The sequence below is a fragment of the Vombatus ursinus genome, unplaced genomic scaffold (assembly GCF_900497805.2).
Source record: "Vombatus ursinus unplaced genomic scaffold, bare-nosed wombat genome assembly UNPS02014812.1, whole genome shotgun sequence".
In the NCBI taxonomy this organism is placed as follows: domain Eukaryota; kingdom Metazoa; phylum Chordata; class Mammalia; order Diprotodontia; family Vombatidae; genus Vombatus; species Vombatus ursinus.
This window is the reverse complement of record NW_020954590.1, coordinates 66,637,588-66,660,356: the sequence shown is the minus strand read 5'-3', so window position 1 is coordinate 66,660,356 and position 22,769 is coordinate 66,637,588. Positions and strand designations below refer to the sequence as shown.

Here is a 22,769-nt window from a genome sequence, read left to right as displayed (position 1 = left end):
AACACACTCTCTCTTCTCCCTCCCACACCCCTTTCCTCCTAGTTAGTGGTGCTGTCTGAACTCCAAAACACCAGAGGTTACAGAAAAGGTGAACTTAGCAAAAAAACTCAGCCAACCAGAAAAAGATAAATCTCTCTGTGGCAGGAAGGGGATTGGAGGAGAGTGGGATGGAGCCGAGAGTTGAGTCACACCTCATTTGGAAACTGCTCTTCCTAAGGGAGTAACCTCCAAATTGTTCAGTGAGTGGAAGCAGCAAGATACAAATTTATTCAAAATTTGCTGTAAATGGTTTGCAATTGTGCAGAACCTAGCGTATTCAAGTTGGAAGGATGATTAAAAGCTCATCTATGTAGTCCAGCCACCATCATTTTAAAGAAGAGAAAACAGAAACCACGAGAACTGAAGGGGCTTGCTCAGAGGTTCCCGGCTCTCCCACAGTCAAGTGGCAGAACAGGGACTCAGAGAGACCCAGCTCTTTGCCCTCAGAACCTCATGTTCTTTCCACCACACTGCCCTTCTTTTTGGCAAATTAAAGAAATCTGGAAGTCCCCTTTCAGACTGTGAGAGAGGGGCATATTTAATCTATAATCCTAAACAAGTCCTGTCTGCTCCACCCATGAGTGGGACTGACCCCAGCCTATTTGTCATCTTCCTGTTCTGTGCCCTTTCCTCTACTCAGTGTCTCTACTCCCCCTACCCCTCACCCCACATCCCATTCTTCTCTCCCTCCCTAGTGATCAAAACATGAAGTTAGGAAAACATCTGATAAACCTATTGCATTAAGGAATGACTGTTAAGGATTACAGCATTTACTCCCCCAGCATATCTACACTTTTAAATGGAGAGGACATTGGTAAACTAAAGGAATAAATCTGAGACATTAGGTGAGCAAGGGCAGTATTTTGGGGACCAGAAGGGCCTAATCAGTAGTTATTCAGAGAGTCAACTATTTTACTTTTGCATAAACCTGGCCATATCTGTAAGTTCTGGATTTTATTGACCCAGTAATCTAATGGACAGGACACCTACGTTGCTGGATTCTGTTTTTCAGGACTGGCTGGTGCCGAATCGGACTTTCCCCAAAAATGTCCATAAATGCGAATCCTTCCTTGTGACAAGATCTAGAACAAAGCTGTATGGCAAGGTTACTGGTGGCATTCAAAAGACTTTTTTTTTGGCTGCTGGGAGCACTGGGCTTTCCCCCTACTACCAGGGGACTAGATTTTAATTATGCATGCTACCCTTATCCCATTAGCAAGGATGAGCAAGGATTGAACGCGGGATGATTACTCGAAAGCTCCCAATACTCTATAGAATTTAGTCTCAGATATCCTAGTGAGGATCATAAAACCAGAGATTTAGAACCAGAAGGGACACTGGAGTCCATCTAGGCCCAAATCCTCATTTTACAGGTTGAGGAGCCGAAGCCTAGACTGGTTAAGTGACTTGTCCAAGGTGGCCAAGTTAACGATTGTCGAGGGTGAGATTTGGAGCCGAGCCTTGACTCCAAGTCCCACACATCCATTATGCAATGTTGCTTCCTCTCCAGGAGGATAAAGGGCATTAGGGGTGACTGGAGAAACAAAATTCACCCACTTTTTGTAGTAGATGAGAAGAATCTTTAAAACTAGTTTAATGCCTACCCAGAGCAGCCATTTTCTGTCAAGTAGCACGTAAGTTCAATGAGATTCCCACATCACATGGACTTATAATCAAGTAATGGAGGTTTAAAAGGAGGTATAAAAAAGAGGGGAACTAAAAAAAAAATGGGACAGCTGTAGTTGGGGGACTTTATCCACAGACAGTTTTCTTGCATGTTAGAAGATTTACATATTGAAATTGAGATTTCAAGTCAGGAATGAAGTCAACATTTGCCTGTTTTCAACTGGAATAGGACATTAAAAAAATAAAATAGGTGGCTAGTTATATTCTATTAAAATACCAACACACATAGCAACCAACCACAGTGCCCTCAAAGCATGTGCATGCTTCTCGGTCAGACAGAAACCAAAGCTAACACAGACGGCATGCCCACAACCAACCTCAACATGGTCTCAAAAGCCATTCTGAAACCACAACATGTTAGCTATCTATGCTCTCCTTCCACGCTGAAAAATGAATGGCAAATTCCAATTCTATGTGAGGTGTCTGTGGGTCCGTGCTCTGTGCCAGGATCACAGGTCTAGGCCCCTGCATTTACAGATTCAGCATGACTTGTACTTCACCTCTTATTTTCCCTCCTCTTGTCTTCACTTTTCCCTGTGTCTCACTGCACAAGTTTAGGTTCTTAATCTGTTCTTTTCCAGCTCCCCACATCTGCTTTTCATTGTCATGACTGAGCCATATTATAGGTCTCCCACCAGTAGCAGAAGTACTCCTGAGCAGCATCGATAGTGGCTGGGCGTCTCCCCAAAGGGGGCCTTCTATAGGCATTTTTCAAACCATACAAAGTGCAATCCTTGGTGGATGACTCTGTTCTTGGCAGACACTGAGTAACCAAGATAGGAGGTCAAAAAAGAGGAGCAGATACTGGGGTGGGTGGGTGGTTGGGGGAGGGGAGGGAAGGAAAAGGATTGGAAGAACATGGTGGGGAGACACTGGGATGATTTTTTTTTGCTTGTGCTCACATTTAGTCTGAGGCTCGTACTCTTTCCTTAAGAGCTAGGCAGTCTTATACAGACAGTATAAAATCAACCTCTTCCTACTCACAGTGTTGAAAAACACTTGGAACATACCTGCATGAATTCACCTTCTTAGCTCAACAAACCTGACCTTTATCCCCTGCCTCCTTTCCATGTATACATGCTATTTCATAAACCTTTGAGGATGATGATGAAGATTTTGAACTTTCAGCCTGGTGATGGGGAAGATACTCTTCCAAGTCAATTAAATCTTTTGTATTTTCATTAAAAAAAAAAAAGTGAGCCAGAGTCTCGTCTAACTTACATGTTCTTCTGAAGCATATAGGACCTCCATTAGTCTCTGCACGAGATCATCATTTTCCTGCCCATGTTCTTGGCAGAGCAGCTCAATCTCTCTCAACTTTCCAAAGTAGAAATCTCTTTCCTTCTCCACGCCTTCAAGTGCAAGTTTTAACGAATGTACCTGTGTGAGGGAAAAGGAACCCGGAAATATACCATAAGAAATAAAACGCCAAACTATACACATGCAAAGAAGCAAACAGCCACGCAAAGACACAACAGTAAGTGAAGGAGTGACCAAGCTATGTACAAGGGAGAAACAAAAGGGCTCTTGTCTGGGGCCCAAGCTCATGCCAAGATGCCCTATTTCAATAGTTTACTACCCATGCCCTTCAGTCAATGGGGCATTTATTAACCAGTACTAGAATGGCCTTTCCTAGACAACAAAGCTCTTTTAGGGAGAGAAATAAGCTTCCCCAGCCAGGGAACAACTCTTTCTCCAAATCTGTTCAAAAGCTGGGTCTTGGACTGAAACAGCAGCCTCAGAAAGTTTGCCCTGGGAAAATGAGAAGGGGAGGTGGGGCTGCGTGGACTACCGTGCCTGCCTCAGATTTATCGTGGAAGCCCTTTAGGCAACATTGATTATAAGACTACAATTGTCCTGTTCTCCCCCAAATGTCACCACAACATTCAGCATAGTTGAGTATTATCAAAGGAAAGGGGAAATTGGTCCAAAGGGGAGATTGTTTATTTTAAAGGCTACTAAACCAGAAAAGGAGAAACAGCAGAGTTCCAAGTCTTCATTTATCCCATGGGAACCACATGCAAATACATGCAAAGACCCTTCAAAGTCCACTGGCCAAGGCATGGCCATAGTCAACTCAGTGTGATGGATTTTGAATTCTAAGTTCCTGGCAGTTTGGATGGATAAGGGATTGAATTTAGGAACAATTTACAAAAAGGAAGGTTGGCGGGACAAACTGTCTCCTGCTGTCTCTATCCAGGGTCCTAGTTGCTGTGCCAGTAAAAGGCATCTCACACACAACCATTTGAACCATAGCCTGCCAATACTTTCAGATGCTTAACACACCAATGATTGGTCACATACATTATGTTCACTCTTGGGGTCCATGTATTAGGAAAGATGCTGACAAACTGTAGCATCCCCAGAGGAAGAAGACCAGGATGATAGGAGTACTTGAAACCATGAAGTTTAATATGAGGATCCATTGAAGGGGGGAGGAAAGGTGACTAAGAAACATTTTATTAAATGCCTGCTATGTGCCAGACATTGTGCTAAACACTTTACAAATATTATCTCATTTGGTCCTACAACCCTGAGAGGTAGGTGCTATTATTATTATTCCCATTTTACAATTGAGGAAACTGAGGCAGAAAGAGGTTTAAAAGACTTGTCCACGGTCATATAGCTAGTAAGTATCTGAGGCTGCATTTGAACTCAGGTCTTCCTGACTCCTGGCTCTATCCACTGCACCAGCTAGAACACTGAAAGTACCGAAAAAGAGATGACTTAGGAGGCACAGGCTGGTTGGCTTCAAATATGGCAGGTGCTGTCACATGGTAGAAGGACTGATTTGTTTTGCTTGGTCCCAAAGAGGGAATTAACATCAATGAGTACAAAGAAGAGACCAAGAGGAACTGGGGCTTGACATGAGGGAAAATCCCCCAACTTTCCTAAACGGTGGCGTCATGCCAAAGTGGAATGCACTGCTTCAGGAGGTCAGGGTTCCCCCATCACTAAAGATCTCTGAGTGGAGGCTAGATGTCCACTGGTTAACAACTGGAGTGGAGATTCATCACACGTCAGGTGCAGGGCGGACTGCCTGACCGCTGAGCTCCCTGCCAGCCCTGAGATTCCTCGAGCTCTAATTTCTGCAACCTAGTTCTCAAATCTGGCTGTAGCTTTATCAAAGTGGAGCAAAGCAGAAACCCAATGACTTCATCCAGAGTCCCAGTCCATTTGTATTTCTCCCACGCAGACAGAGGATCACCTAGTCCTCTGACCACAAGTAGCATTGCAACAGCGCTGAAGACAATGAACACGCAAACCCTAAATGCATGCAGCTTGAGAATCATTTTGTCTCTGAGGGCTGGGGTTTGTGAATTAAAAAACAATGCCATCTTACTTCCAGAAGTAAGAGAGCTTCGTTCTGGCCGAGACTTCAGCTGTTAATAAATAATTCCTGGACTTGAACACTCAGAATCCGTCAAAGGATAATGCCAACAATCATCCCAATAGCCCAGAAGGTCCAGGTGCAGGGAGCCTGCTGAGGACTTTTCCATCCCCTATCCTGACCCACCCTACCTGCCCATAATGCAACAGGTTCCCCCAAGGCCCCAGCAGGAAGGAGGAACTCTTCCCCTTTTCTACCTCAGCCCCTATTTCCCCAGCTCCTACCAGCTGCTGGATGCTGACCCTATTCTTCCCCTTTCCATCCTCATCCCTGCTAGAGGTAACACAGAGACCTGCTACTCTCTGAACCGTCACCAACTATAATACTTTCAGGAAGATTGTGGACCATCTGCCCTGCTTCTGGGCTTTCTGTCTCTTTGGGTATTTTTCTCTGACCTTCTATTGTAGCCTGGTCTTTGTCATCTACTCAGCTGCTGCATCCTAAGTACAATGGGGCCATTCCATCTGCTCTGTAGTGGAAACCTCCTGGGTGTGTTGTCTCTCCTAATTAGAATGTGAGGTTCTAGAGAGCAGGGGCTGCCTTGCTTTTCTGTATCTCTATCCCCAGTGCTATAGCACAGTGCTTCACATATATTAAGAACTTAATAAGCATTTTTCTCATTCAACTCCCGTGATCATATGAAATTTTCTGAATTTGAATCACTAAGCTTTTTTCTTCTTGTTAAAAGATCATTAGATTGAGGAACTTTTTATTTACCTGAAAATGTTTTACTTGACCCCCATAACAATGGGTCAAGTACACTTAAGCAATTTGCTTGCCTCAAACACTCCAGTATTCCTTATATAAGTCAGTTCCCATGAAAAACCAAGGGACAAGGAAATATAAAGGAAAAGCAAAATATCAACCAATTACTAAGCATTTATTAGATTGCAACTATGTACTGCAGGGGGTGGGGAACCTGTAGCCTTAAAGCCACATGTAGCCCTCTAGGTCCTCAAGTTCAGCCCTTTGACTGAATCCAAACTTCACAGAACAAATCTGCTTAATAAAAGCTTTTGTTCTGTAAAACTTGGACTCAGTCAAAAGGCCGCACCCAAGGATCTAGAAGGCTACAGGTTCCCCAACCCTTTACTAGGCACTGAAGATACAAAGACTGAAGTGAGACAGGCTATCTTCAGGGAGTTTACATTCTATCAGGGTAAATACAAAAGAAACACAAGGTTTCTGAGTGGGAAGGCACTAGCAGCTAGGGGATGGGGCGTGACATGAGGCTCAGGAAAGGATTCACATAGGAATGGCATAAAAGCTCAAAATTTCTCTCTACACCGTGAACATACTGTAGGCCTTGGACCTGTGGCCTCATATTTGTTTTTAAGGCTACACTATGCTAAATTCCCCAGGGCTGGAAAAGCCATTTCCCTTATATTTGAGTAAATATTTTATTTCCACAATATGATGTGATTAATGGATTCATTGTCAAGACCAGAATTCCCTTTCCTGTCTCCTATATGCAGTGTTCTTCCCACTACATATTTCACATTTGTATTTCCCTCAAAACCACCCTGTAAGGTAGCAGTACAAGTATTATTTTCTTCATATTGCAGATCAGTAAACTGAGGCACAGAGAGTTAAATGACTTTCTGTGGTTCACACAGCTAGCTAGAGTATGGTATTTGAATCTGGGTCTTTCCTAATTTCAAGCCTATCATCTTTTCCACTATTGGAGATTCAAGACATCAATGGAATTTGAAGTCAGATTTTGAATAAAGAAAACCAAACCTGCCTGACCGACTGATTTGGTCAAATAATAGGAAATTTATGCAAGTGAGTCATCTAGTGCTACCTCTAGAGTTCTCAACAGGGCTTGTGCATACTAGCTAGCTAACATTTATACAGCACTTCAAGGTTTGCAGAGAGCTTTACAAATATTCTCTCATTTGATCCTTACAAAAACCCTGGGAGGTAATTTCTATTATTCTCATCTACATTTTACAGATGAAGAAACTAGGGCAGACAGAGGTTAAGTGACTTGCTCAGGGTCACACAACTACTACATGTCTGAGGCTGGATTTGAACTGGTCTCTTCCTGACTCCAGGCCCAATTCTCTCTCTATCCACTGTGTCACCAAACTCCCTCATCTTCAACCTAGATTTACTCTTTTTCCATAAGAATGACTTTGGAGCTGCCATTGAATTCTCTGCCATCTAACCCCAACTCTGGGTGAAAATTGATGTTCTACCTGTGAACATAAGAGATTTTGCTTGTTATGCTGTTTCAGAAAAATTCCAAATAGCTTCTCTTTGAAGAAGGTTTGGAGGCCTCTCTTTTTGAGACAGTGAGGGAAGGCCTCCTCATTTAATGCCGTAACTCAGCCACTTGTAAAAGTCAAAAGTGCCAGCTCCAGATCTAGCAAAATGAAACTTTGCTTTGTTCCTGAAATCCTGCACTGTTGAAAAAACAACTTGCCTGACCAGGCCACTGCATGTCTGTCTGTCTGTCTCTCTCCTCTGTCCCCATTTAGGTGCTAGCAGACTGAATCACAATAATGTAAGGCATGCTACTAGTCTACTTATAAGGCTTTAGTTTACCAGGCAGGGAGTATCTGTCTGACACATTCAATCCAGAGGAACTAGGATTGTTTGTTTTTCTATGGTGTTTTGGTTTGCACAATGAACAAATAGTTGAAATATTTGCCGAAATACGCATCTGAAGTTGAGGCTTAGTGCTCTACATTCTTTAGGTAACAAATACTCAGCTATAAAAATGTCTCATTAAAAGTCAACAGTAGCTCAGTCAAAATCTTACCACAATGGTCTTGCTTTAACTCGGTCAAAAAAAAAATCAATAGACAAATAAATATTCTATCTCCACTGTCACTTCACAGTATCAATGTCAATAAACTGGCCATCATTTAGATTTTCTTATTAAGAGAAGCAAGTGATTTTCTTCCAGGAAAACAAATTCTCAGAAAAAAATATAACCAGAGGGAAGATTTATTGCTCCTTTTTATAATTCCCCCTACATTTCTCTGCACATCGAAGTCCTCTACAAGCCTTATAACTCCTACAAAGCTCAGCTTATGACTCTCTCAGTCCATGCAGCCTTCCTAGACTAACTTCTCCCTATGAGGTTCCCTTTTGATTTTCTTTGGTACTTGCAAATGCTGTCAGCACACATCTTTAACCCACGGCCCTCTCCATGAGTTCTGGGATTACACGGACTAGGCTTAACGTTGGGAGCAGTTACTCTAAATCATAGCTCCTCAGCTTGTGTTGGCCCCACTCAGAAGCCTCCATAGGAAATAGTAGAATATAGCTCTAATGTGGCTAAGTCTCCACAAATGCAGGAAAAATGATCCCTAGTTTTGAGAACAGTCTCTCTTTTTTAAAAAATTAATTAATTAATTAATTTTTTGGTGAGGCAATTGGGGTTAAATGATTTGCCCAGAGTCACAAAGCTAGTGAGGGGAACGGTCTTAAGGGAATAAAGCATATCAAGTACAGGACAACCTTTATTTTATCCCTACAATTAAGGAACTTGTAAAGGATTCACTGTAGTAACCCACCAACAATAGACATAATTCTCCTCACTCTCTGGTAAATCCAACCTTCTCCCCAGGACCTATACAGTAATACAAACTCAAAGCATCACCCTATGGTCTTGGGTTCTCCTAAGAAGGGAAAACAACTTGGGGTCTCAAGAGAGGCAATCCCCCACTGTTCCACTGAGGTTCACTTTTACCTTCAGGATCCCATACATTCATCCTCTTTTAGAGTATTAGCCTGAAGACTTGGGCTTCCCATAAATGCCTTTGGAGTTGCTAAGTGAGGCAATTCCCTTCTCATCCAAATAATTCTCAATAATAGCAGGGGGCAAAGTCTAGGTCTTTTGTTCCTCCCTATCATAGCTTTAATTACTGTCTGCTCTCCCCCCAGCTCCAGAAGATTTGTGCATAATCCTCTTTTTCTCCAAGAGGCTGACTTTGGCGAGGAATTCCCCTTTCTTATTCTAGAAGTGTGGCTCCCTGAACTCTTAAACACGGGTTTGCTACAGGGCATCTCTCCATTACCCTGCACAGGACAAAGTTCAGTTACTTTGTTCCCCCAAACATAGCCTGAGTTCCTGGTTGTTTCTTTCAGCCTCTGTAGGCCATATGCAAAACCCTATTTTCTTTCTAAGAGGGTGACACTGTCTAGGAACTGCCTTTGTCTCTTCTAGTCTCAAACTTGGGGGAACTGAATGGTTACACCATGCCTTTCCAAGGCTAGAGGCAAAAATCTAGGTTTCACAAACTCTTCTTTGGACTCCATACATGAGAACATGTTGACTCCTTTGGGCTCCATACATGAGAACATGTTTACTCCTAAGTATTTCTACCCCATGTGGGCTCCTGGTGGGGATTGTCTCCTCACTCTAGATCCTCCAGATCTGTTATTACCTCTGCTAATTATTTAGAATCTTACAGACAAAGCTGACTTCTGAAACTCACCTTTTCTTTAAAAACAGGCTTAGCATAAAGGAACGCTGTTTTCCTACAACGATCTGAGTCAACCAATTCACCTGCAATTGAGGTTCCCACTGTATTAAGGTCAAATGGGCATTTACACAACTATATTTCCATATGAACAACTCCTTTATTACATTTTAAGATCTATTGAGGTCTGGTACTATATCATATTTTACATCTTCCCAGCTCAGGTACTTAAAAATGTTTGTTGAATTGCCTTGAATACAGGTTTCAGTTACAAAACATTTTACCTATATCATCTCAATCTGAGACTTATACCAACCCTGAAAGGTAGGTATACATTTTAGTATCCTGAAAGTATACAGTTCAGTAAATAGTACACACCAAGGTAGTTCAAATATTATTTTTTATACCCATTTTGCAGTTGAGAAAGCTGGTGTTCAAAAAGGTCAAATTATTTGTCTGAGGTTAAGTGGCTAACAAGTGGAAGAGCTGTGACTTGGACCTAAGTCTTTTGATTTTGAGTCCATGACTTTCCATTACAACATAATCTATATATGGCTTTTCTCCTTGGCCAGAACATAAGCCATGTCTTTGTATCCCTAATAATATTCAGGGCTAAGCAGGAGTACCAGCCCATCACTGATACCCTTCTCCCAAAATGGAGAGCAAAAATTCTTTTTTGTTGCTCATAGCATTCTCAGCTAGCCTCATCCCACTCCTAACTTTAGTGCTTCCAACATTCTGGCAAGATCATGTGATGTTTTTTATAGCCATCATAAGTTACCTGCCCTTTCTTCCATTTTCTGTATGTCTTTCAGAAGTCTTAAGTTGGTTGACAAATCCAATTGTACATTGGTTTTGTTAGGCAACTCCTCCCTTTCTGGGACGAACTATAATTACATATTATTCAAAGGGCAATGGAAAGAGACAGATATAATACATCTCAAGGAGCTTTAGCACACTGCCAGGGATGACTTGTATATGAGAAACAGTCTAAAAGACATTATTGAGAACAGGCATGGCCAGAAAAGAAGCTGGATCAGTCATGTAGCAAAAACTAGAGGTAACAGATGCTATGTTAACTTCACACGCTCAAAGACCAAACAAAAAGTCCTTTATAGGAGATTAATGGAAGGCAAAGACAAGAACTATACAGGATTAGAAGGCATGGAAGAGTTGTGATTTGCAACTGTGAAAGAACTGGCTACTCTGATCAATACAACGATCTAAGACAATTCCAAAGGATTCATGATGAAAAAATGCTAACCACCTCCAGAGAGAGAACTAATGAACTCTGAATACAAACTGAAGTATAACTTTATCATTTTTAAAAATTTTTCTTGGGGCAGCTAGGTGGCGCAGTGGATGGAGCACGGGCCCTGAAGTCAGGAGGACCTGAGTTCAAATCTGGCCTCAGATCAAACACTTGACACGTACTAGCTGTGTGACCTTGGGCAAGTCATTTAACCCTGATTGCCTCACTAAAAAAAAAATTTTTTTCTTGCCTTTTTTTGAAATATAGCTTGTATGGAAATATGTTTTATATAACTTCCCATGTATAATTGATATATTGCTTGCCTTCTCAATGGGTTGGGTAAAGGGGGTGGGAGGAAAAAAATTTGGAACTCAAAATTTAAAAAGAACATTTGAAAGAAATAAATAATAAAAATCAAAATATATTTAAAAAAAAAAAAGAAAGGAGACTGTGATATGCCCTAGTTGGAGGAGTGCCCAAACTAATGAAGTTGGGCATCTACCAAAGCACCAGTAGTACTACTGCAAGCACTGTATTTCTCGAGTCTCATATTTTTGGGGGCCCCAGGCATGTGGTCCAAGGCTCATTATAATTGTATCAATTATTTCTTGAGAAAAACTTCTGGGAATCTCTTCATAGGAGTGAAACCAGTGGCATGTTGGAGTCAGCTCCTACTGGCCTTGAGAACTGACTGTTAAATGATCAGTGTGAGCTTATACATCACAGAAATGGACAAACGCTACAAATCAGCATCTGATTTATTGTTTTATTGATTGTTTGGACTTAAGAAAGTGATGGAGAAAATGGTGATGATGAAGATAAAAGGATGTTGTGTGTACATTTGTTTTTTTTTTTCAGAGAGTTGATAGTTAAAACATTTGTACCAGCTCACTCCTCAGTGAAACTTGGAATCTTCAAAGATTCTGAACTTTCCACAATTCTTAAAACACTGTATTCACTGACTGCCCTGGGCCAATAATTATTCTTTTACTCTAATCAGAATTTTAAAGAGTCTCCCATCCCTTGCCAAAGGATTGCTGCCTCTCAAAATCCTTTCACCATGTAGAGCATAGGATTGTCTCCCACACACATGTATTTCCTGTCTTTCCTATGTAAAGGTAATAACTAGAAGGCAGAGCCAGTGGCGTCAAACAAGTCAAATGCTTGCTCTTCCTCCCACAGTCAAAATCTATGTAAATCATTGGTATGATCTTGCTAATGGTTAGTCAGAAAGCACTCCGGATCTCAGCTAATGACTTCTGGTGGTTCACTGCTAATAGCAAGCAAGTACAAAGATCGCTCAATTCTCAATATATCAGGCTGCAGATTCAATAACTATCATGACTGAACCCTATGGCACCATTTCCTTTATTTAAAAAACATACACGTGCACCCCCCCCCCCCCAGCAAAATCACCAAAGGGCACACATGAAGCACACGCAGAACAACGTTGTGCATCACAGGTTACCTGTTCATTGAGCTGTATGACCTGGGTTTCTAAGTCTTTCTCAGATTTGGATGCTGAGCCACTGCTAGAGGGGGTCCTTTTTGCTGATGAGGGACGAGAAGGGGTAGATCCTGGTTTAGAAGCCGGACTAGATTTAGCAGCACCTGGAAACAACAGAAGAAACTATGAATAACAGACACTTAGGAAACACAGAACCATGGGCAATATTGTCAGAGTAGGAAGAAACCTTAGAGATTATCTTGTCCAACTCCGTGTTACAGGTGAGGAAACTGAGGCTGCCCAGGAAAGTGAAGCTACAGGGCTTAGCATAGAAAGGACTTAAACCCAGGTCTTTGATTCTTGGGATTTTTCAACCATCACAAAACCATGCTTCTGCCATGAAATATGTTAATAGAGAATGCAAAAGACACTCCCAGCTACTCCCTTCTGCCCCTTTCAGAAATAAACTTATATGAAATTTTGTGTTAAGGCCCGCTATTTGGCTACTAAATAACTGTGTGCTTGGGCAGGTTGTTCTATGTCCTGGTTCCCTTTCCTAAGACAGGGGGAAAAGTTAATATAATATTCACTTTTGCCAAGGACTAAGTTCTTGGGAAGAAAGGTAAAGCCAAGATTTTTTGGTTAAAGTGACAAATAATATCTTTTAATTAATCTGATTACAATAGAGCTAGAAAGGACCTTGTCAAAATTTTTATCAGTGGCAAAACTTTAAAAAGTGAAATAATGCACTTGAGAATCCAGACTAAATATAACTTTCATGAGGATTTTCAACAACTATAGTTGTACCTGAGTACAAACCAACAGATTTATAAAGGCAGAGTGTTATAGAGGAGAATGCTAGACCACCTTATAGTTGGGAAGTCTTGGGTTCGAGTTTTGTTGCTGAAAGTTGCTGCATAAGCATGGTCAAGTTCACTTTCTTTCTCTAACTAACCCTCTGTTCCCCTATCTGTAAAATGAGGATCATAATACCTGTAGTACCTACTTCACAGGGCTCTTGTAAGGAACAAAGGAGATAATAATTTCTGTAGAAAGCTTTGCAAACTTTAGTTATTATTGTCTAATGCAGTGGAAAGCTCACACAATTCTATTAGAGATTCTAGTATATATTATAACTCAATTTAGTCTTTAGTTTATAGATACTCGTCAATGAGTCAGTCAACAAACATTTATTAAGTGCTTACTATGTGCCAGGCATTATGCTAAGCACAGGAGAAAGACAAAAACACATTCCGTGCCTCGAAGGAGCTCACATTCTAACGGGGGAGACAATATGCAAACAACCATGTACATACAAGATACTCAGAGTAAATGAAAATTAATCCTAGAGTGAAGGCATTGGGGGCAGGGAGAGAAGGGAAGGAGAGGAACTGGGAAAGGCCTTCTGCAAAAGGAATTGATCAATTTCTGATAGAAATAATATTAGAAATGATAGGTTCTCAGGTCAACCTGCAAATGGCTACTTAACCTATAATGTACTGGACCTGTCAGTATTAATAATACTATAGAACCTAAACACCATCTATAATAACATTTCTATATATAAAAATGCATTTGAGATTCCAATGTGGGATTCTAGGAACAGATCTCCTGTCACTATAGCCCCAGTATGAAGAATAGGGGAATTCCTTCCCTTCAAACCACTGGAAGTAACCAAGCCAACTAATCAGAGGGTCCTGATGGGTGGGATCTCTTGCTGCAGTGATCAGGATTAGAAGGAATGAAGAGCTGACCTCCAATTAACTCCAGTGGCAAGAGATGGGGACAGGTGAAGTGAGATGGGGTCATTGGTAGTGGCAATGGGAAGACAGAGAAGGGAGGAGTAGAAGGAAAGGCAGAATAGGATCAGTTCTGCTCAAGAGCATCAGGGATTAAGGACAGGACCTCTGGACAAAGGGAATGGCGTGTGTGCTAGGACATGTTCTGTCTAAAGGGGAAAGGATTAGCCTTGGTGGAGGCAATGAGAGGAGAGAGTCTTAAGGGCAGTAGTATGGAGACAGAATTCTGCCTAATAGGCAGTCATTTGTAGATACAAGACATTCATCTGTCCGAAATTTGTAAACTGCTTATGAAAAAAAAAGTTTATCTTCATCTGATACCAAGGGAATATTTTTATTATTAAACTTTCTTTTTTTGTCTCCTTATTGAAGGTTAGCTCTATTCACAAATGTATATATGCCAAGTTAATCAATCATAGGATCACTGATTTAGAGCCAGAAGGCATTGTAGAGGGCCAATTCCCTTATTTTACATATGAGGAAACTGAGGCCCATAGAGATGAAATGATTTGCCCAAGATCACATAGGTTACTCAACTCGAATATCATGATTCAAACTCAGGTCCTTTGGATCCAAAACAAGTACTCTTTCCACCGTACCATTCTGCTTCTTGTGTTACTGTAACCATTTTACAGATGGGAAAACTCAGAGAAGGTTCTTCTTGCTTCTGAGGCAGTGTAGTATAATGAAAAGTGCTGGATTTGGAATGACTAGACTTGGGGTTGTCTTAGTTCTGCCATTTTCCATCTGTGTGATCTTAAGCAAATGATTTAACCTCTTTGGGCCTCAAGTTTCCTCACATATAAAATAAGGGAGTTGTTCTAAATGAACTGACGTCCCTTGGAGCTCTAAATCTATGATCCTATGATCTCATTTTCCCTGTTTCTACCACTGCCACCCTAATTCAGGCCTTAATTGCCAGTTCCTGAATTATTTAAATTGCCTCCAGTTTCTCTCCTCTTTGAACAATTCTAAATATTGATTAAAAAAAAATCTATGGCACAATTCTGATTATATTATCCTTCCCTCCTAAAAACAAATAGACAAACACAAAAAACCTCCAAACTAAATGAAATCAAAATCCAAACCTTAAATAGTCCTCTGTTGCTCATCAAATAAAGTCTAAACTCCAGTGTGGCATTCAAGATTTACCACATGATGGTTCTAACTTATCTTTCCAGATTTCTCTCTCATTTCTCTCTCTCTCTCATTGACCTGGGAGTCTAAGCAAAATGACCTATGTCCGGTTTCCCTGAATGTGCCTTCTTTTCATATCTAGAAGATTTTGTTCATGTTGTTCCTTCTATCTTGAAAATGGTTGCCTTCCCTATTTGACCTATTAAACTCAAGATCATTTACCAAACACCATCCCCTCATTGAATCCATCCTTCATCCTCTCTGTCAAAAATAACCTTTCTTCTGATCTCCACATCATGCTATACATAAATTATAGTACTTTTAATCTTGTCATCATAGTTACTGTATTCTATCTTACCATTATAGCTATTTTGGGGTATTTTATCCCCCCTACTAGGCTACAAGATCCTTGAGGACAGTTACTCTGGCATTTTATTTATCTTGTACCCTTCACAGTATCTAGTAGCATACTTTGCATATAGTAGGTGCTTCGTAAATGCTTGCTACATAAATCAATGCCTAAACCTGGTACATCTTCACAGCCCAGTTTGACTGCTCAAGGCTCACTGACTCACCAGTGTTGGCAGGTGACTGATGGAACTGTTTGCGTCTGATAAACAGTAAATGCTACAGAGCAATGCAAAGAGGCCAGGAACCACTCTACATCAGCTGCTTTCTGAATAAAAGCTTTTAGCCATTTATTTAGTCCTGAAAGTGCCTTTTAACATCAAAACACTTCTGTCCCTTTTATTAGTGATCTATTTTCACATAAAGAAAGCTCTTACGGGCCTTTGCAATTAAAGCAATTCAAAGAATACAGACAACCAACAGTACCCAGTGGATATCTAAAAAAGCATAAAAGAACAAAAAATCACTCATAGCTGAGTTCCTTGCCCCATCCCCCACGCCCCTACTACATCTCATAGTACTCTTCTGCCATATAGCCAAACTCATGAAAAATCTTTCCCAAGTATTACTTATGCTGTATCTAAATAATATTACAAAACTGGCCACTCTTGTCAATTTAGAAACAGTCAGTTTTTGGGAAAAAAAAAAAACCCAGAAAGCGGTTGACTGACTTTGTGATGGTCAAAACCATTGACTCTAATAGTTACCACAGATACAGCCTTAAAATGGCAGGGGGAGTTTTGGCCATATGTGCCCAAACTTTAATGCTGGTGGTACCAAAGCACTTAATGTGCCACATGCTTTTGTAAAATGCATCTTTATAGGCTTTTTACACAACAATGTACATCAAAATATTTTCAGTGGGTAGAATAGAACAGAAAAAGGAAGAGAAACAAAAAGCAGACTACCTGCTATCTATAACTGCAAGGAGTGTATTATCTACCACCGCTTTCCAACTACATATTAATATGACACATGTGTGAAATAGCATGAGCTCCTCGGTAACAGGCACTAGACGTTTAGGGAATGGCATATGAAAAAGTAGAGTGGAGATATGACATAACAGAGAAACGTTTTTATAATAGTTTTATAACATTCAATAACACATAATGTACAATTAAAATACTAAGATAAGGTCAAAATGGATACACGACCTAGATATAAAGGGAGATTTTATAAGAAAATTAGAAGAACATGGAACATATTATTTATCAGACTTAAGGATAGGTGAACAATTTAAAAATCAATTTAAGTTATTAAGGCAATTTTGCAATTCAACAGACAGAGGATTGGACCTGGAGTCAGAAAGACCTGAATTCAAATTTGTTCTCAGACACTTTACTAGTTGTGTGACCCTAAGTAAGTCACTTAACCTGTTTGCCTCCATTTCCTCAACTGTAAAGTGGAAATAATAACAGTATCTACCTTGCAGGGTTGTTGGAAGGATCAAATGAGATATTTGTAAAGCGCTTAGCACACTGGCACTGTCATATTAGGAAGTGCTATTTGAATGCATGTTCCTTTCCCTTCCTCTATTAGCCTTATCTGATTTTTAAATTAGTTGGCATTTTTGTTCCTATGAAGCAGTTTTGGCAGAAACTGACCAGTGATGGAATAAAAGGCTGTTAGAAACAGAATCTCTCAAGGGTGGTGCTTTCCTCGGGATACTACACACATGCGCACGCGCGCGCGCGCACACACACACACACTCCAGTTTTGTTCAGAAAGTCCACTCTTCATTCACTCTTAAAAAAATAAATCTGATGGCAGGAAATAAAAAGAATAGCACTGAGAAAAATCTATGCATCTACTCTGAAGGTTTTAATGCTTTAATGGAAAACGCACTCTGGGGTTCAAACCAAAGGTACATTTTTAAGAGGAGACTGAACTCTCAGATTTTCATAAACTGTGATCTGATACGAAAATAATTTCCCTGGAGAGCCGCCACATGGCTAAAATACATAAAGAAGTGTCAGAATTTAGAGAGCGGAAAAAGAGACTTCCTCTCCTCCTTTTTCAGTGCCATCTTGTTTACTTGTGTGACCGAAGAGGAGCTGCTGGATGTTCGAGGACGCCCTAAAGACCTGGCCCTGATGTTGCTTTCAAGCTTTACTTTCTTTTAAAACAAGCAACAGCAAAAACAGCAACAAAACTAGACACACCAAAGAAATGCACTAATTATAATGAAACTACATAATCTAATTTCTAAGGCCTCAAGATGTTCCTTTTCCACTGCATTCTGGCCAGGGATATTGCCAAAAAAGTCTAATTTAACAGTCACTTTTAAGTATGATCCCCCTCCCTTGCCCCCATCCCCCCAGTGTTATCTCAAATGCACAGAGAAGCTGAACATTTTTAGTTCCAAGGTTAGGGCCAGACATCAATTTTAAACGCCACTGAACTCACTTAAATCAGCCTTCTAGACCCCAGAATTCCCGACCAGATTATTTCAGTTCTGTCCCTATCCATGGCTCCTCTCTGCTCAACACCAAAGTGAAAACCTCCCAGACTGACTCTTTTTATTTAAAAAGGCTGCAGCTATTCTGATCGGGAGCATGTGACGCACATCTGTTCGAGTGGCCATCAGGCATTTCAAGTTTTTTTTCCGAGTTGCATTTAAGAATGTCCTGAAAAACAGTATTTGCCATGTTTTATGACCAAACATTTTTCCTTTCTACCTCCTCCCTGAAGTTTTCCTATTTCAAAAAGGAAATTTCAGATGCAGAGGAAAATGGATATGAATTATAGAGAAGTTCCTGTAATTCCCTTTCAACATTAAAACTAAGTATGGCTTATTATGTTTTAATTACTGCCTTCCAGAATTTTGGTCTAAAGAGGATTTCTAGAACCTCTTAACCATGGTTCTGAAAACAAAGGACAGTCTGATTCATGGCCTTGTTAAGGCCAGAGCATCACTGCAGTTTATGTCAATTAGTAGCCTGCCTAATGTTTATGGAAAATGCTGTTTTGTTCTTCTGAGGTCTACATGAATTCAGAATGATGAAGCAAATAAAAGCGACACATTCAGCTTCATCCTTCACGACTAGTGCTTTGATGAAATTTAGAAGTTCCTCTCACATAATTTACATCATTTCTTCTGCCAGAATCATAAATAGAGGAGCTAAAAATATGACATTAATATTGTTGACAAGAACTGCAAAAGAGGAGAAATTTATTCAGTAAGCAATAATCCTATCAGTTAGTTATTCACAGCTCTTTGCCCTAATTTTCCTGCACCATACTTTGTCTCCCCTGACTGCCTGGGGTCATAGTGGTAAGAGCTGGACCTGGAGTCGGGGACACTTGAGTTAAAATCTTACTAGCAGCTTACTAGCTACTTACTAGAAATGTGACTCTACAGAAGCCAATTAGCCTTTATAAATCCCAAGTTTCCTCATCTGCAAAATGGAGATAATAATACCACTTACCTCACAGAAGTGTTGTGAGGAACAAATGAAACAACATCTACAAACGCTTGGAGAACATTAAAGCAATGTCTAAATGTGAGCTTTTATTATTGCTATTATTACAGACTTCCAGGGAACAAAATGCATGCAGTCACAGTGGTTGAGTAGAATACTACCATACTCTGTACCCACCAGTTCTTTCTCATCATGATTGTTCTCTAAGGAATAAAAAAAAGTTTTTGCTAAAGGATTGAGAATGAGTGGGTTTTTACAGCAAGAATGGAGACTTTCCCAGTCTCTTGTATTGACTGAGTTGATAGCAAATAAGTGACTTCTGAATCTTTATGTTGCTTTTGTCTGGACTAGAGACTTAAAAAGGCAAGAAATTAAGTCACTGAAATATATCTGAAAATTGTACTGTAAAATTTGGTAGTCCTGATGACTACAAATAAAAATAATTTTTAAAAATGCTCATTTTGTTCTTTAAAGATACCTTTGATACCAGATATCATTTTGTTGCATTTCGAAATGCCTTCATAGTACTCTTTGGACCAGATATTTAGATATCCCAGCACTTTACATTCTTATGAGAGTCAAGATGACCTGGGTTCAAATTCTGCCTCCTCTGACACACCTTTTCAGTACTAGGCAAATCTCTGAGACTCTAAGTTGCGGAGATTTGCATGGATAGGAGTTTATTCACTTGAAAAGTTTTCTTCATATTTTCCCTCTATGAATGAAGTCCTAGGTCCAGTTCCATCATTCCTATTGTGGTACAATTCATGCTTCTTTAGGGGAAGGAAGGCACTAGATTTCATTTATATCTGTGGTTCTTCCAAAGCTCAGCACAGTGAAGTACATACAATTGATTCAATAAATGTTTGTTGCATCAGTTCTCTCAGGACAAAACGCCATATTAAAGCATCGGGACTCTTTTCTTTCTGTCCCTCGTGATTCATAGACTAGCGGCAGTTTTTAAGCCCTCTTTCCCAATCAAAATCTTTTTAAGAACAACCCCTGTATGGCACTTTCAGCAGAGGTGATGCTGTAAAAGCCTTGTTTCTTTGCTGCTTGGTGGGAATCTTCCATCTGTAGCTGAGAAAGGCAGGCAGTTTTTGTCCACAAGCTCTGAATTCTGGAGCTACGGCTTGCTACTGGAATGAGCCAAGTTGTCACAGCTAAATACCCCGAAGCAGGGTTGCTAGTAGCTTGCTGAAACCTTCCTATTTAAGGGTAGGAGAGAATGAGCAGACAATGTTGATGCTGCATAGGATGCAGGAAGTAAAGCCTGGAAAGGCCCTTGGCTTTCAGCTCCATTGTAAGCTTGGGGAGGAAAGATCAACTTGTCTTACTAATGGCATATTCATTCTGTTCCTATCTAGAATAGTGTACCTCATAAGCATCTTTCTGAAGTTGTCAAGGAGGAGAGGGAGAGCCTGGCCAGAAAAGCCTCATATCTGAAGAGCCAGTCTGTTTTACTAATATTTTTTAAATACAAAAAAAGAATATGCTTATTAATAATATTGGTGACTACAGCTAAAGCCAAATTTTGTGACTCCTTGGAAGACCTGAATTTTGTAAAAGGCCGAAATGATCAAATCTCTCATTCTGAAATTTATAGTGCGACAGAATCATTTATTTGATCCAGAAAAAGCACAATGGTCCTTTTGGCTTGTACAAAGTTACTCATGCAGCCTTTGGCTGGGTAAAGTTTAGCTGTTCTCCTTTTCTGATGTCAGCCCTTGGAAGTAGCCAGCAAGCTACTCCCTGAATAATTTGGTTCTGTTCCATACTACTGCAGACCATAAAGTATTTCAATCTAGGTGGTGACTAGGATTCAGTATTCAGGAAATTTTTATTTTCTTCTTACAGGTTTTAAATCTGATTCAATAGCTATGAATATAAAAGTATATATATGCTCCCTATTCTTGGACTCTAAAAAGGAAAATAAAATTATAAGCATCTGAGAACATAATGTTGTAAATTATAAGACATCAAGTCGATTAAAAATACCCAAACACTGATTCCTATTAATCTATTTTCTTACAAGCTAAGTAATGACTCCTTTAGTGTTTCGATGGTACACCCTCCCTTTGGGTTGGGGTTCCTCTGACTAATTTGAGGACACCACCAGCAAACAACTCTTTATCAGAATCAAATAGTTGGTCAGAGTTCCTCAGCTAGAGTTTTTATGGCCCCTCAAAATCACCTTATATTTCTCCTAGGGAATAATAACAATTGACTAAAAAATGGGTGACTTTAACCTATACTCCAAAGTTATTAAGCTGCATACTTTTGGATACAGTGATACTATCATTAGGCATATTCCACAAAGAAACCAAAGAACGAGGAAAAAAGACCTATTTATACAAAAATATTAATAGTAGCGCTTTTTGTTGTAGGAGAGAACTGGAAACCAAAGGGGTAGTCCTCGATTGGGGAATGGCCAAAGAGATCATATCATATGAATGCACTGGAATGCTGTTGTGTCAACATTCCATAATTCTCTATTGAAAATAGTCCCATTATATTATAGGGGAAACCAAGGCCCAGAGAGAAGTGAATTGTCCAAGACCTCACACATAGTAAGGAGCAGAGTTATGATTCAAACCTAGGACTTCTGCTCCAAATCCAATGTCCCAACTACCTTGCTGTTACCCTCGAAAAATTTCCTAAATGGGAGTGCATATGTTCCTATCATCTTATGCTATACCCTCACATATGTGTATATACATGTATGTATATATACACACATACATATGTAACTACCATAAGTCAAAGAAATATCTCTATACTGTGATGAATGGCAATTGTAGGAAACAATTCAGTGAGAGCAATTTTCAGTTGGTCAGATTTCAATCTTTTCTGGTTAATTTGTGAAAGGTCATGAGGTGCTGCAGTGAATGGCTTTGTTAGTGGAGGAGTGCCATCATTCATTTGGGAATGGGCATACCTAATCTCATTCCACCATGTGGATTATTCCTCTCTATATAGTAAGGGATGCCTGTGTCTTCTTTGCTTCTAATGGGAGATGATTATACCCATCTTTTTATTCCATGAGAGAGACTTGGGGCTGCATTTCCATTTTATGTTAACATTCCCATACCAAGTTAATTCTGCCCTGGTTATTTTCCCTGCTGTAGATGATGTGTTTATTTTTAGCCATCATGTGATCCTCCGGTATTTTCCAGGCCCAGCTTGAGTCACCCTCATTTCAGAGAACACTTCAAAAAGAAAAGACACAAAAAATTCTTCCCATCTCAAAGTATCTCCATAATTTTAAATTCTAAATATTTAAATCTATTCGCACACGTCATGTATCCCTTTATTACAATCCTAACTTTTCATGTCTCTCATCTCTTAGCAGAACACTACATTTCCTTTGAAATACTTACATTAGGTACTAAACCTTATGACCTTCTGATTTCAATTCCTTTATGATATTTTTTTTTCACAGAGTAACAGAAATGGCAAAGAAGTGCCCCAGAGGACCCAGCCCTCAGGTGGGCATGGCAGCAATCCTTTGGTCTGTAGCCTATTTACTCCGGCATCAGGGAAATGCAGTAGCTCTAAGCGGAGCAGTTGAAAGGGCTGAGTGAGCAGCATGGAGCTGACAGATTGAAAAGGAACTAGACACATGGATGTTGCTGTGACAACGCCTTCCATGGGCGTCATCGCACTGCTGGCATCAAGCCTCAGTGAAGGGGGGAGAAAAAAGGCCCCTGAAACCTAAAATGGTGATAATTTTTAAATCTCCTGAATGCTTT

The 22,769-nt window shown here is 40.2% G+C and overlaps 1 protein-coding gene across 3 annotated transcripts in view; it reads right to left on the bottom strand.

Moving 5' to 3' along the window:
• The window catches only part of LOC114053760 (microtubule-associated protein RP/EB family member 2), a 193,017-nt gene that overhangs the window by 8,889 nt on the left and 161,359 nt on the right, over positions 1-22,769 (bottom strand). For all 3 annotated transcript variants that reach the window (XM_027876899.1, XM_027876898.1, XM_027876897.1), the window contains 2 exons: positions 12,273-12,415; positions 2,947-3,105 (listed from right to left, as the gene is read on the bottom strand). In XM_027876899.1, coding sequence (XP_027732700.1) covers positions 2,947-3,105; positions 12,273-12,415 — 302 coding nt within the window. The remainder of the gene's footprint in view (positions 1-2,946; positions 3,106-12,272; positions 12,416-22,769) is intronic.